General features: G+C 43.0%; 1 protein-coding gene across 8 annotated transcripts in view; it reads left to right on the top strand.

The window, feature by feature from the left end:
* Positions 1-10,818, top strand: part of pax7a (paired box 7a) — a 63,985-nt gene extending 53,167 nt beyond the window's left edge. For all 8 annotated transcript variants that reach the window (XM_024374906.2, XM_024374905.2, XM_024374904.2 and 5 more), the window contains exons 8-9: positions 6,014-6,263; positions 7,528-10,818. In XM_024374906.2, coding sequence (XP_024230674.2) covers positions 6,014-6,263; positions 7,528-7,643 — 366 coding nt within the window. In that variant the 3' untranslated portion in view covers positions 7,644-10,818. The remainder of the gene's footprint in view (positions 1-6,013; positions 6,264-7,527) is intronic.
* The last annotated feature ends 4,007 nt before the right edge of the window (positions 10,819-14,825 follow it).

The following is a 14,825-nucleotide window of genomic DNA, read 5'->3' as shown; positions in this document are numbered from 1 at the left end:
CTGTCAGTGCCAATCAGGCACTTAATTGAACACAATTAACCCCCCCTCCGCCCGTACAACCCACATGCTTCAAAAACCTATTTCTCTCTCTCCAGTTCCCATCCTCCCTCTCACCCTCTCTTCATCCTTCTCTGTCTCTCCTCGTCCCATAGCATTGGTGGCGGAAGACACTTTTCACTTTTGATTAACGTGCCGCAGCCAATTAATGCACTGACTCACAGGCCAGGGCCCGTCATCTGCTGCCTGCCACCAACACGTCAGTCTGCGGCACGGCCCCACACAGCTCCCCTACCACTGCCATCACCTCCACCGTGACCAAAACGCTCTAATTCAATTTATGCAATCGCTGTTATTTTTAAATAGTCATTATGTCTGCTCAGATGAGGGGCCTTACTGCCCGCTGGGCTATTCCTCTCATGTGAGAAGGAGGGCTGAGGGGAGGGGAGGGGGAGGGGGAGGGCTGAGGGGGAGTGTGGGTGGACTTGGGGTTGCAGTGGTCCATTGACTCTTTAGAAAAACTCCTTCATCTTTTCTTTTTTAATTCTCTTTCCTAGTTGATTTCAAAATGAAGAAATTGATGCTGTTGTTTATTTCATTTGTGCATAATCATTTTACCCTGCATCCTTCGATGTACAGTATCAGTAAAATGTTTCTACTAGATTTAGAGTAATATGTGCGTCACATGTTTTTTTTAAATCAGTTCTCAGAAATAATTTGTAAATATTCAATATTTTATTGAATTTTAGCCGTTTGCGCAAGTTTGAATTATTTCCAATCAACCAAGAAATACCATTCAGTGTACTCATACTTCTTACCTTACACCTTACAGGTCAGTAAATTCAACAATACATTTACTCTCTGTAATCACACCCTAGGACTGACATTGAAAAAAACATCTACCCAAATTTGGTGTCATCGTCATCCCTGATCTTAAGTCATTCCCAGCTGAGGCGTGTATCAGCCAGGCAGATCTGCCAAGGTGTGCGATGTTATTCTGCTCCCCTCAGATAACTTCCAGACATTTGGAGTGCTTATTTTCTCCTCTCTGCCCCAGTGACCTCTACCGAACTTAAAGGTATGTCTTGGGGGCATTCGATTTGGGCAGAACGGGAGCTATCGGTGACAGGGGAGCTAATCCAGTCTTGCGCAGATTAAGAGAAGTGTTTGTGGAGTGGGGTGTGTTGGCGAGGGCGCTGGCGCCGAGAATGGAACACAGGGCTGTCCTATCAGCTCTCCAGGCAGGCTGGCCCTCAGGCCAACTCAGTCCTACAGGAGTCTTTGTACTTCCCAAAGCCTCTCTCTCACACTCTCACTCTCTCTTTCTCTCTTCTCTCTCCTCTTTCCTCCCCCCTCTCTTTATATCTATATACTCTCTTTATATCTATATACTCTCTTTATATCTATATACTCTCTTTATATCTATATACTCTCTTTATATCTATATACTCTCTTTATATCTATATACTCTCTTTATATCTATATACTCTCTTTATATCTATATACTCTCTTTATATCTATATACTCTCTTTATATCTATATACTCTCTTTATATCTATATACTCTCTTTATATCTATATACTCTTTTATATCTATATACTCTCTTTATATCTATATACTCTCTTTATATCTATATACTCTCTTTATATCTATATACTCTCTTTATATCTATATACTCTCTTTATATCTCTATATCTATATACTCTCTTTATATCTATATACTCTCTTTATATCTATATACTCTCTTTATATCTATATACTCTCTTTATATCTATATACTCTCTTTATATCTATATACTCTCTTTATATCTATATACTCTCTTTATATCTATATACTCTCTTTATATCTATATACTCTCTTTATATCTATATACTCTCTTTATATCTATATACTCTCTTTATATCTATATACTCTCTTTATATCTATATACTCTCTTTATATCTATATCTCTCTTTATATCTATATACTCTCTTTATATCTATATACTCTCTTTATATCTATATACTCTCTTTATATCTATATACTCTCTTTATATCTATATACTCTCTTTATATCTATATACTCTCTTTATATCTATATACTCTCTTTATATCTATATACTCTCTTTATATCTATATACTCTCTTTATATCTATATACTCTCTTTATATCTATATACTCTCTTTATATCTATATACTCTCTTTATATCTATATACTCTCTTTATATCTATATACTCTCTTTTTATTTTCCTTATGCTGTATCACTTTCTTTCAGATGCAAAAACTTTGTCTGTGAAATATTTTTGTGAACATGAAAAAAACATATCGTAAACATTTTCATCCATCACTTGTGCATGTCACTGGGTGAGCAGTGAGCACAGGTGCACTCTGACCTGATGTGGTCATTCAAGGGTTAAGATGAGCATAGCACATTACATGACCGTATATACATCATGTAAGTATTGTTTAGGGATATTGCATTGATTGTGTACTTCAGATATAGTGAAAATAAAGGTTAATAAATAACATTGTGACATAAGGCATCTCTTTGAAGCTGTGGCTTGAATATGTCACTGTAGGGAATTTAGTGAGTATTGTATGTAAGAAAATTATGCAATTTTTTCCATTTTTGAAAATATTGCCTTCCGCTTTCTCATTCAGTCAACTTCCTCACAGTAACTCAAGTTATTTTATTCAGGAAGCAAATCCAACAAAGAGCAAAGGCTCGTCAAACATTTAAGTAGACAAAAAAATATAATTTGAGTGTTAAGGAAATTAGCAGTGTATAAAAGAATGTATTTTTGTGTGGCAAATGCTCAATTTATTTTTCTGAAAGGATTCACATTGTATCAACTTCCAGTTCCCTGTTCACTCTGCCGCAGGGCTGGAGGGCTCAGAAGTTGAGAGAATTAATGAGTTTTTTATTATTATTTATAAAGTAATCTATCTGTATAGAGAGAGGCAGGGAACGCCCTGGAGCAGTGTCCTTTAAACTGGTCCTGGCTCACATTATCTCCTCCAACAGCCCTAGCACAAAGTCAAACAACAAACGAACACTGAGGACGCTGTACGGAGAGCGAGAGGGAGAGGGAGGAAGGGGTGTAGTGGAGGACTGTTCTGAAAGGGAGTGAGGGTGTTAAGTGTGTATTGAGTGGTGTTGTTCTGGAGCAGAGCAGGTCTAAAGGCCTGTTGAGGGTGTGTTTTACACCCTGCAGCTGATACTCAGCATCAGCCATATCTCCACCCACATCAGATCATAGAGGGAAGTGGTGAAATGGCATTGATTTTTATTTAGCTGTGTGAAAGCAGTAGGACATTACAGATAGCGAATATGAACCCAGGCTCAATCGAGGAGCTTACCTTTCCCCCCTCCAGCATCAGTTAACCAAAACCTTCTGAACAATTTTAGGAAGGGCATCTCAAGGATACAACCGTCCAGACAATACTGTCTTTTTACAAACTTTTTTGCAATCTTGTGGAAAAAAAATAATTATAACATTGTCCATGAAAAGTGGCCATCTCTGTTGAGGAACTGGTGAAATCTATGAATAGTAATTAGGCTCAATTTAGCACAGCCCCTGATTGCTGGCCATTTTATTATTTAATGTTTAAATAAGGAAGCGATGTAATCAAGCTTCAATTAACTGATGACTATATCTGGCACCACCCCCTCCAGCTGTCTCCCTGGACCCCCAACTAGCACTTCCTCACACCCAGTCACATGACCAGCACAGCACAGCACAGTACACCACAACACAGCCCAGCACAGTACAGCACAGCCCAGCACAGCAGGGTATAGGAGGTTCCACACTGAGAAGGAGTCTGTTTTCCAGCTCCAGTCCATATATGAGAGAGCGTCCCATGTGTCCTGCATGCAGAGAGCCATAAATCTCCCTCTTATGGATACATGTCACATGTTCTGTCTGAATAAGTTGTGGGGCTGGTGGATGGTGGGGGGTTTCCATCCTGATAGAATTAACATGAGGAAATCACTAAACAGCCTTTATGTCTGATGTGCCTCAAGTGCTTCATATTTCCTCAGAGACAGTTTTTGCAGAATAGGATTAATTTGTGGAATAAGATACATTTTCCCTATCCGGTGTGTGTGTCTGGCTATGTATTGCTGAGCAGTAGGGCTGCGTATGTATGAGGTGAAGAGGTACTACAGTATAATGGTTGCTTGGATGTCCACTCTGGAGATTGACTGGAGCCCTGTCCTTCTGTAGGATATTTTGCACCACAGCATCAGCTCTGTGAACTGTGTTTAAACCTTTTGTGTGTGTGTGTGTGTGTGTGTGTTTAACCACCTCCATGATGGGCTAATTGGTTTAGCAGCCAAAGCGCCAAAGGCCAGCCCAGCGTAACGAGACAACGTGAACCTGATGTTGGGGAGGATGCTTCCATGCAATATAAGGGAAGCATGTGTGGGACCATTTCCCCCATTCACAATCTCCCCGGCCCTTTCTAGTTTTATAAAAAGGGACATTATAGTCCAATTCTAACGTTTCAATTTAGGCCAGAAGCTCAGTAGAAACCTCCATCTGCATTGCATTGTGGCGATGGTCTGTGCCTCTTGTCTCATGGAGATAATCATATCCATACCACAAGTGTATTATTTGTTAACTCATCATTGTATATTAGATGAGATTACAGAGTATTGAAATAAATGCACTCATGCTGTATAAATAACACCCCTAATACTTACCGTAGCCATAACCCTAACTCATACTAGCAGTAGGCCCTTCAGTGAGGCTAGTGGAGACTATTTTGGTGGGGATGTGATCTAAGAGGATCGTTTACTGTTTCCAACTTCATTACTATTCATGAGATGGCTAGGCCAGGGGCTGGGGATTAGGGAGTCCCTCAGTGCTTGTTGTGATGTAGGCCTCAGGCCTCCTCCAACCTCCAGGCTCTGGGACATAGAGGTTCTGTCTGTCAGTGGCTCTATTATCACTCTAAGACCCTTCTGTCCCCACACTGTCCCCACACTGTCTCTGTGTTTAACACTGAACTCACTGGCACCACTAATAGAACAGTCTTTTTGTTTCTTCCCCTCTCTCATCCCATCTCTCTCATCCCATCTCCCTCACCCCATCTCCCTCCCTCACCCCATCTCCCTCTCTCACCCCATCTCCCTCTCTCACCTCATCTCCCTCACCCCATCTCCCTCTCTCACCCCATCTCCCTCCCTCACCCATCTCCCTCCCTCACCCCATCTCCCTCTCTCACCCCATCTCCCTCTCTCACCCCATCTCCCTCCCTCACCCCATCTCCCTCTCTCACCCCATCTCCCTCTCTCACCCCATCTCCCTCTCACCCCATCTCCCTCCTCACCCCATCTCCCTCTCTCACCCCATCTCCCTCCCTCACCCCATCTCCCTCTCTCACCCCATCTCCCTCCCTCACCCCATCTCCCTCATCTCCCTCTCTCACCCCATCTCCCTCTCCCTCACCCCATCTCCCAACATCCCTACATCTCCCTACATCTCCCTCTCATCCCCCATCTCCCTACATCCCTACATCTCCCTACATCTCCCAACATCCCTACATCTCCCCCTACATCTCCCTACATCCCTACATCTCCCTACATCTCCCTACATCCCTCCCCTACATCTCCCTACATCTCCCTACATCCCTACATCTCCCTACATCCCTATCATCTCCCTACATCTCCCTACATCCCTACATCTCCCTACATCTCCCTACATCCCTACATCTCCCTACATCTCCCTACATCCCTCTACATCTCCCTACATCCCTACATCCCTACATCTCCCTACATCTCCCTACATCCCTCTATATCTCCCTACATCCCTACATATCTCCCTACATCCCTACATCCCTACATCTCCCTACATCTCGCACCTTTCCTTTTTCCCCCTTTTTTTGTTGGTCCATGTTTCAAGGTTAAAAGACTGTTTTTTAAGATGCCTCTGTACAACTCAATAGTGCAGTCACTCAATCTCATCCATGTGTTATTTAGTACCCTAGCCTTTCTAACTCCCCCTCTGTCTCCTCTCTGCCCTCCCTCCCCAGGTGATGAGCATCCTGAGTAACCCCAACGCGGTGCCCTCCCAGTCCCAGCATGACTTCTCCATCTCCCCCCTCCATGGCAGCCTGGAGTCCTCCAACCCCATCTCAGCCAGCTGCAGCCAGCGCTCTGACTCCATCAAGGGGGTGGACAGCCTGGCTTCCTCCCAGTCCTACTGCCCCCCCACCTACAGCGCCACCAGCTACAGTGTGGACCCTGTCACCGCTGGATACCAGTACAGCCAGTATGGACAGAGTAAGTACTGCATCTGCATTTATGTGTGAATGTGAGAAAGTGAGTGTGTGTGTTTGTATATGAGTGGATGTCTTTTGCCTTTCCCATCTGACCTCCTTCCAAGTCTCCTGCATGTCTTCCATCTCATATTACATGGGACCAGTGGTAGTTAGAGGAAATGGTGCCACCACCACCACCTCCCAGGCCGGGCTGCCCCCTGACCTTTGACTTCTGGTCTGTCAGAGCAGACACGTGCTCCTGATAAAGGCCTCTGATTCCCATTCGGTGCTGTCTAGCTTAGTCACACTATGCTGTGCTCTGCTTGGCTGGGAATGAGGACAGGGCCACTTCAAAGGCACTAATACACCCTGAGGGGCCACACTGTCCTCTTAGCCACCCCTTTCTCTCTCTTTCTATTTCACACACACACACACAAACAAACACACACACACACACACACACACACCTCGGGGCAGGAAACAGGCTGATCTATTAGATTAGCATAATTATTGACTGATGCTGTCACAACCCTTCATAAGGGGTAAACTGTAGCACACTTCCCCAGCCAGCCTCCTTTGGTCCCATGTGTATACCTGTGCGTGTTTGTTTAGGTGTGTGTGTGCGTGTGTGTCTGTGTGCATGAGTTTGTGTGACAGTAGTGTTATCTGCAGCCAGCTTGCAGAGCAGAGAGACTGATGGCCGTGTGGATGTGATCTGATCTGTGGTTAATTAAGACAGTGATTGAGCACAGTGGCTGGCTAATGAATGGAGGAGAAAAGAGAGAGCTGCTGTCTACTGATGAAAATGATCGGGGAAGGGAAGTGTGGAGGGCATGAAATCAGAGATGCCAAGTGTAATGAAGACTGGCACACACAATACACTCTGGGACCATGCTGAGTGACAGCATGGAGACACTATGAGGTGGCACATGGCCGTGCCAAGTCTATGCCAACCTCAAACAGGGCATGGGAAAGAGATTGTTTTGTTTTCAAATTATTTCTCATTTTACTCCACTGGTTCTGTCAGAACTGATTTAGAACAGAGTCAGACAAAGAGATGAAATGAACAACAGTGACCAACATGGACATAAGGGTTGGCTGTGTGTTGTGTGTGAGTCTGTTGTGTGTGAGTGTGAGTGTGAGTGTGAGTGTGTGTGTGTGTGTGTGTGTGTGTGTGTGTGTGTGTGTGTGTGTGTGTGTGTGTGTGTGTGTGTGTGTGTGTGTGTGTGTGTGTGTGTATCCCTCACATACAAATGTGTGAATCTTTGTGTATCTGTTCTCTCCAGCTGCAGTTGACTACCTGGCTAAGAACGTGAGTCTGTCCACCCAGAGGAGGATGAAGCTGGGAGACCACTCTGCTGTCCTGGGACTGCTGCAGGTGGAGACGGGACAGGCCTACTGAAACACCCAGCCTCTGCCTGACTCCACCCAGTCTAAACTCAACACCCCCCTACAGTACATACACCACGCTACTGCTGCGCCCCACCCTGCAGCCCATCCACTGCACCAGCACACATTCTCTCTCTCCTCACCCAGCAGGCAGTCAGGCTGTGTAAACCTTGGCTCTGCACCTCCCCTGTACCATCCTCACCCCTGATTGGCTCTGTCCAGACATCCCAGAGACATTGGCTCCAGCCAGCATGGAGAACAGGCCCCTGGCTGCAGTCCAGTCCACACTCAGAGCCATTTCCAAATGTACATTGACCTTGTTGTTTATAGTAGTTCACTAAGCCAATGTCATTCAAATGATAATCCCTCTTGTTTTATATCAATATTGTTTATATTATTATTGCTGTTATGATTATGATTCATGGGATTTTGTTTTTTATTCTCTTCATGGCTCTTTTTTCTGTCAGTGTGATGCTAGCAGATGACTGAGGTGATACAGTGTAGTGTGGTGCAGAGTGTGTCTGTGTGTGTGGATGTGTGCGTACGTTCATGCGTGTGGCGGCCCAGTCAGAGAGAGATGCTCCCACATGAGAAAATACTACAGTTTACTATAGAATAATACAGTGCTTACTATCGAATTCTATAGTAAATTGTAGTATACTGTAGAATACTATACTACACACTGTAGTATCCCTCGACCATGTATAGTACTTACTATTGAATGTTGTAGTATACTGTAGAACCCCCCAGACACACACACAAATCGTAATTTGTGCCACCCATAAATGGAAACCTACATGACAAGTATAGAAAATATGTTTTGTCCCCTACAGGTGCTAGAAGGTCAGCAGACTCTCTGATCTACGGCTCAGACCCCAGATCTACGTACCTACCTACATACAAGGAGAAAGCTTCCACTTCTAAACTATACAGTATTCTACAGTTCCCAAAAACACAACATTTATTCATGTAGTATATACTTTTTTTCTTACTACAGTACTATAGTTATCTGTCATTTCTACAGTATACTTCAGTAAATATTACAGTAGATGCTACAGTAAAGTCCACAAAAACCCTACAGTGAATACTATAGTATTTTTACCATAGTATACAATACCTGATTGTTTCCCAGACTGCTGTTCCTCTGCCTGTTCCCTGAGCTCTAATCTTAGTAAGCGTTTTGACCTTCTCACTTTCATATACAACTTGACATTCCTAAAGAACTTGGCCACTCTGTGGGAAGTCTGGCTGGGCGGATTCTACTGGGAATTGGCAGCGGTTTGGCGGCCAATGGCTTCCCCCCTCCCAACATCTATCCCATCCTTAGCTGTACTTCATGGGGAGGAGGGCATTGTTTGTAAAAACAGGATTGGGGAAATTCATTTTTTCTGTTTAGAAATATGGACCTTGCCAATGAGGACTTGAACCCCCTATCCCCCAAACCCCATCTACCACAGAACTCTATGTGACTTTAAGAGAGTAAAGGAGATTAAATGACACAAACATACTGTCAAAGCTAATTCATAATTACCGTTCTCATTACCAGCCACTTTTAATATCCTCTTAGGATAATTAAGACATTTTCTAAAGGCACATGCAGCTGTTTACCACTTTGGTGTGGACCAAGTCTGCATTCCTGTGAAACATTCCTCCAGGATGGTTGAATAACTCAAGTCACATTCCTTTTCTGCTCATGATGAGATTAAGAGTACACAAGCTGTGCCAGTCACATGCACTTTGGCAAATCAAATAATCCAGTCAATTGTGAAAGGGCACAGGTAACAGCCCTGGCTGGCCCCCTGTCTGGCTTTGACTGAATACTCCCTCCTCCTAGTCCCCTGGACATTCAACTCCTGCTTTGACCGACACACTCACAGAAATGTACTAAAACAAACCATTTTTTTTAGAATAGCAAATATGAAACATCTGTGTAGCACTCGTAGTTGACATTTAACACAATCTATTTTGGGCTGAATTCTAACTTGAGATATGTTTGCATAACTCCCTTTGACATCAGTGTGTGATTGTTTTGCAAAAGTTGGAGTGAGTTAGGTATGCATATTTCAAGTCAGGATTTAGTCCTTAGTCGCATATACATGGACATGATACAGTAGACGGGTAGATTGTGAATTGTTTGATTATAAAAGTATGTTTTATACTAAAACAAGAACAATGTTCAGTGGTAGTTAAAGCAAGAGATCTGCGGAAGTGAGTGTATTTTTTATTTACTGGTTTCCTTCTGTTGTTTTTGGTTGTGTTATATTGTATTGATTTCTTTCAACAAAATGCAGTGTTTTGCGCCCAGCTAAGTAAGGAATTCTGTATATTAAATTAGGAAAAAATTCCAATAAATTTCCTTGATTTAATAATTGTATAAAAGAGGTTGAAACTCAACTGAGTGGATTTAAGTTAGTAGACAGAGAGAGAGAGAGAGAGAGAGAGAGAGAGAGAGAGTGTCTCGGACCAATGTGTTTTGATGGTGACCAGATGGAACCTATTATACCACACCTGTGCAGCCAGGAGCATTGGAAGGTGTATTCCAGCACTTGATCTTATGGACTCATGATCTGAGTGCAGACCTTACCGTGGACCATACATATCTATCTGACCTCTGACCTCTCAGTGTGAAACATTGTCGAGGGGCTCAGCAGCACAGCTTTGATGCCATGAAGGATGGTGACCTCTCCTTTCTGGGAAAGAGGTTAGAATAGAATGGTCGACCGACCAGTGTGTTCTCTGGCTATGTGTGTGTACAGCCAGGCTCCAGCCAAGAACACCTCACTGAAAGTAATGACTCTGAAGCACTGAACCCAGGCTGGTCTAAAATATCTGTTTAAAAATGCCACATTATTGTGTATATAAAAAAAAAAGTTTTTAAAAATGCTTTTAGTGTTTCAAATCCATTTCTAACACCTGCGTTAATCGACATTTGGATATTTAAATCATTATGACTCTTCCTCTCCCCACCTTCTCTCTGACCCCTAACCTGTTTACTTGCTTTATGGCATCTGTGTTTTTCTTTTTTCCCTTCCTGTTCCGCATGTGTGGATATTACCATGGTATAATTTATTCTGCTGTATGAAGTATTAGAGTAGTGGGAACTTGTATTGGTATTTACTACCTTCAGCCTGTTGGTGTGTTTACTGTAACACTGGCGTAACTGTTATCAATTAAAGATCTTAAACAGATCCAGCCCTGTGCTTTGTCCTTTTTGAGCTTTCGTATCAAAATACAATAATACAACATAAAGTCACATAGACTCCAAATTGGTGATGTTTTTATGTAAGAAAAATGTGTATCATGAGTATTCAGCCTGATGGGGATTCATCTGAACTTTTCACCTCTCTTTTCCCTACAATGCCCACTTGCTCTGTGTAGTGTAGTACACAGGTGTGCATACATGGACACGTGCACATGTGTATTACATTCTATGAGCTTCAGGGAACATGTCTGTTTCCATCACAGTGAGCATTGTCTGAGAGAGAGAGCAAGAGAGAGCTGAGCAGTCCCAGAAAGAGGTACACCCTGGGGGAGCTGCACAAGACTGTTGCAGAGCACAGCTGTAGGAAGTAATTCATTCTGTACATTGTCCAGCTATGATCTCCTCTCTGTCTGTCTGTCTGTCTGTCTGTCTGTCTGTCTGTCTGTCTGTCTGTCTGTCTGTCTGTCTGTCTGTCTGTCTGTCTGTCTGTCTGTCTGTCTGTCTGTCTGTCTGTCTGTCTGTCTGTCTGTCTGTCTGTCTGTCTGTCTGTCTGTCTGTCTGTCTGTCTGTCTGTCTGTCTGTCTGTCTGTCTGTCTGTCTGTCTGTCTGTCTGTCTGTCTGTCTGTCTGTCTAGGCTAGGGCCCATGTGCTCTGGAATGGTGTTTGTTAATGTTTGCATACAGTCACAGCAAATCTCAGTGGTATGCTAATAGCATTGAGGAATCTGTCCAGTGTGGCATTGGGACTGTCATCTGTGCTGTATATTACAGTAGCAAAGCTCCTCTTACCATTCCCACTGTTAAATGGCATGGGGATAGCGCTTTAGGTATGTCCACAATGAAACACATTCATTTTAAAACACTTACACATTTCAGCAGTCCATTACTGTAATGTATTATATAGTTTTATTGACGGAGACAGATGGGAAATGAATGACAGGGGCAATGAGAGGGACATACTGTAGTGAGTAAAGTGATGAACTCTGTGATTGAACCTTTGTCTCCCGGGGTAATATGTGGTCTGTAACTGGCAGTGCTGACACTACATCAAACTCTCTTACACAACACGTTTATTATATTGATTGAAAATGAACTGTCCACTATACCTTTTTCCAAAGGCATTAACAAGGGTAAAGCAGTTGCAGTGTACTTAAATGATCCTACTGATCATACATTAACAAAGTGTTTTAGTTTTTTAGAAATACAGCATACAATTGCCTACTTCTTTATAATACATCATACTGTCATTTATGCAAACAATGAAATGAATGACGAGGTATTTATACTCAGCAGGAATCCTGTGTATTTTATTTATTTACAATTAAAACACATACTTATCCTTCATATCTTGGTTGTCATCAAACAATAAAAAGTCAATGTTACACAACAGCAAAATATTATTTCAAACGCTAACAGTGTATCAGCTCGGAGATTGCTGCACAGTAAATAAGGTATGTCATTGGGACCAAATATTGTCCATTTCAAAATCTATTTCAGAAAAAGAGTTTGATTCTGAAGTGAGAGAATTTAAGGAATTGGTAGAGGAATTGGAAATTATGTTTTAATTTATTTGATAGAATTTGTTAAAATCTAAAATCATCTAATGTAATTGGACTGAAAAGAGTTGTGTGAGAAAATGGTGCTATGATTTGAGAACTGAAATACTGGTGGTTGTTGTTACTGCATATCCTTGGACATTCTGCAATAATTGGCTGTTGAGACTGTTCTGTAATTGTTTTTTTCCATTGCAATTCACTACAAAACTGTATTCTTGTGTTGATTTTTTAAAAGAACTGACACCAGCCCTAATTGTCATATATGCCAACGGACCTCTGCTTTGTCCTGACATTGTTCCAATGTGCATTGTTATCAGGATCGTTCCTCAGTGTGTCATGGTAAACCCCATCCTTCTAAAGTGTGTGTGGGTGTCCAGATGAAACCCATGCATGTGTTCTAGTTGTCCTTTCTGGTCTGACGTGGTCCTGAAGCCCCAGCCTGGGACTGTTGTTTTCCTCTGGGCTGCTGTCACTCAGACAGGGACGAGGGCCGGGGTGGCAGCCCCAGCCAGCGGTGTATGGGTGCAGCTTTGTGACACTTCACTCTTCTCCTCCTTTGATCCCCTAATTGATTGACTACAGGAGCAGGGGATAAACAGAGCCCACAAGAGCCGATTCCCCTCGCCTCTCTGGAATGGTTTAGATAAAGTGCAGAGGGCCTGTCTATATAGTTCTCCCATACGGACGTAGGGCCATTGAAGGTGGCTGTGCGGTGTGCCACGGTGGCTTAGCTCTGGGCTGTGTCAGTCATTCAGCGAGTCAGTCCTGGGCCCAGGGCTTGTGTCCTGCCTGGTGCAGAGCTACGTGGCTGCTGGAGGTAATGGGTTTGTTTAGATCACAGGGATGGAAATGAAACTCCTGAGCCTCAGAGTGGAGAGAGAAGACCAAGGGGCCCTATCACTCAGGAGGCAGGGATGGACAGATGGAGAAGTCAGTGCTACAGTATAGCCAACCAGCCAGCCACACACTTCCAGAGTGAGTCATAAAGGCTGTGATTCAGATCTAATTGAGGACCTTGGCCATGCTGTAATGTAAAACCTGCAATTGAAGAGCGGGCGATTGAGAGGCGTGGAGAATGAGGAGGAAAGGTAGGAAGGAAACAACCAGTGAGAGTTCTCCCTCATGAGGAAACCTTCTGCCTGTAATAACTCTAAAAGTTTATGGGACCAAAAGAATCATCAAAACATCATCTAAATATATAGTAAGAAGACGTTGGGGGGCATTTCAAAACTCCACAATGATAAGTGATGAATCTGGAATATGCTAATAGTTTTCTAATAGTATTCTCTGCAGGGGTTCAAAGCAGTGTGTATGTACATGCTGAGGAATGATTAAGATAGGCTTTAGGAAGACAGGGTTTTATTCTTTGAGCTTATGTGTCATGTGGACTAAAAAAGCTCCCAGCTGTCGCCATGAAAGCACTTACAGTATAATAATCCCCCAAATCCTGTAATTATTCCAGCATAGGCTGTGTACCTGAGCCGCAGATTTCTGCTCGACACCTCTAGGATCCCCCCGCCTACACACTACACACACACACACACACACACACACACACACACACACACACACACACACACACACACACACACACACACACACACCTCCCCCTGAAGGAGTTTGAAAGGGAGATGAGGGAGAAAAAAAGGCCAAGTGAAGTTGTAAATCTAAGAGAGTGAGATAAAATCACTGTGAAGCCCAGCTTGATTTACATTTCAAATCTTTGCTGTGCTCTCAGACTAATTAATATTAATAACAAAAATGGAAATGAGTGCAGACAGTGGCGGCCCCTAAGTAAAGAACAAACTCGGTTCATTCAGTCAGGAGATATATACATAAGTCCTTTCTCAGGAGAAGTGGGCTCCTAACAGGCGTGACGCCTGGGCATAGACCGCCATAGACAGAGACAATTTTTCTAGATAATAGCCTATCACGCAGGATACAATTTAAATTAAAAAATGCAATTTTCACCTTGAAATGAACAAATGATTACAATTTCTATACAAATTAAGGCATCCAGGCTGTGCCTCAGTACTGTGCCAGGGCCATGAAACTTGACATAATTACCATGAAATACATTTTCAAATATTTGTATTTTGTCCATCGCTTTAAAACATGCAACTCTGCCTTCTGTGGGTTTGTGATCTCACCTTCTGGGGGAAATACATAAAAAAGAGAGAAAATCATCAGAGATGAAAAGCTCTTCAACCCCAGAGATAAAAACATACACACATGGGTACACAGTAAGTCAGTGGTGTGGCTCTGCACAGCGGCCCCCGGAGCTATCTCTAAAAGCCAAATTACGGTTCCTTATCAAGGGAATCATATCTACTAGCTATCTGCTCCTGCATGAGATAGGCTCCTCTCTCTCTCTCTTTCCTCCAGCTCTGCTCTGCGCTCATTGCCACAAATGCTGTTTATTTGTGATTACAGACACC

Source organism: Oncorhynchus tshawytscha, linkage group LG02, assembly GCF_018296145.1.
Source record: "Oncorhynchus tshawytscha isolate Ot180627B linkage group LG02, Otsh_v2.0, whole genome shotgun sequence".
Taxonomy (NCBI): domain Eukaryota; kingdom Metazoa; phylum Chordata; class Actinopteri; order Salmoniformes; family Salmonidae; genus Oncorhynchus; species Oncorhynchus tshawytscha.
Note: the sequence above shows the minus strand (reverse complement) of the source record. Positions and strands in the feature narration are given on the sequence as shown.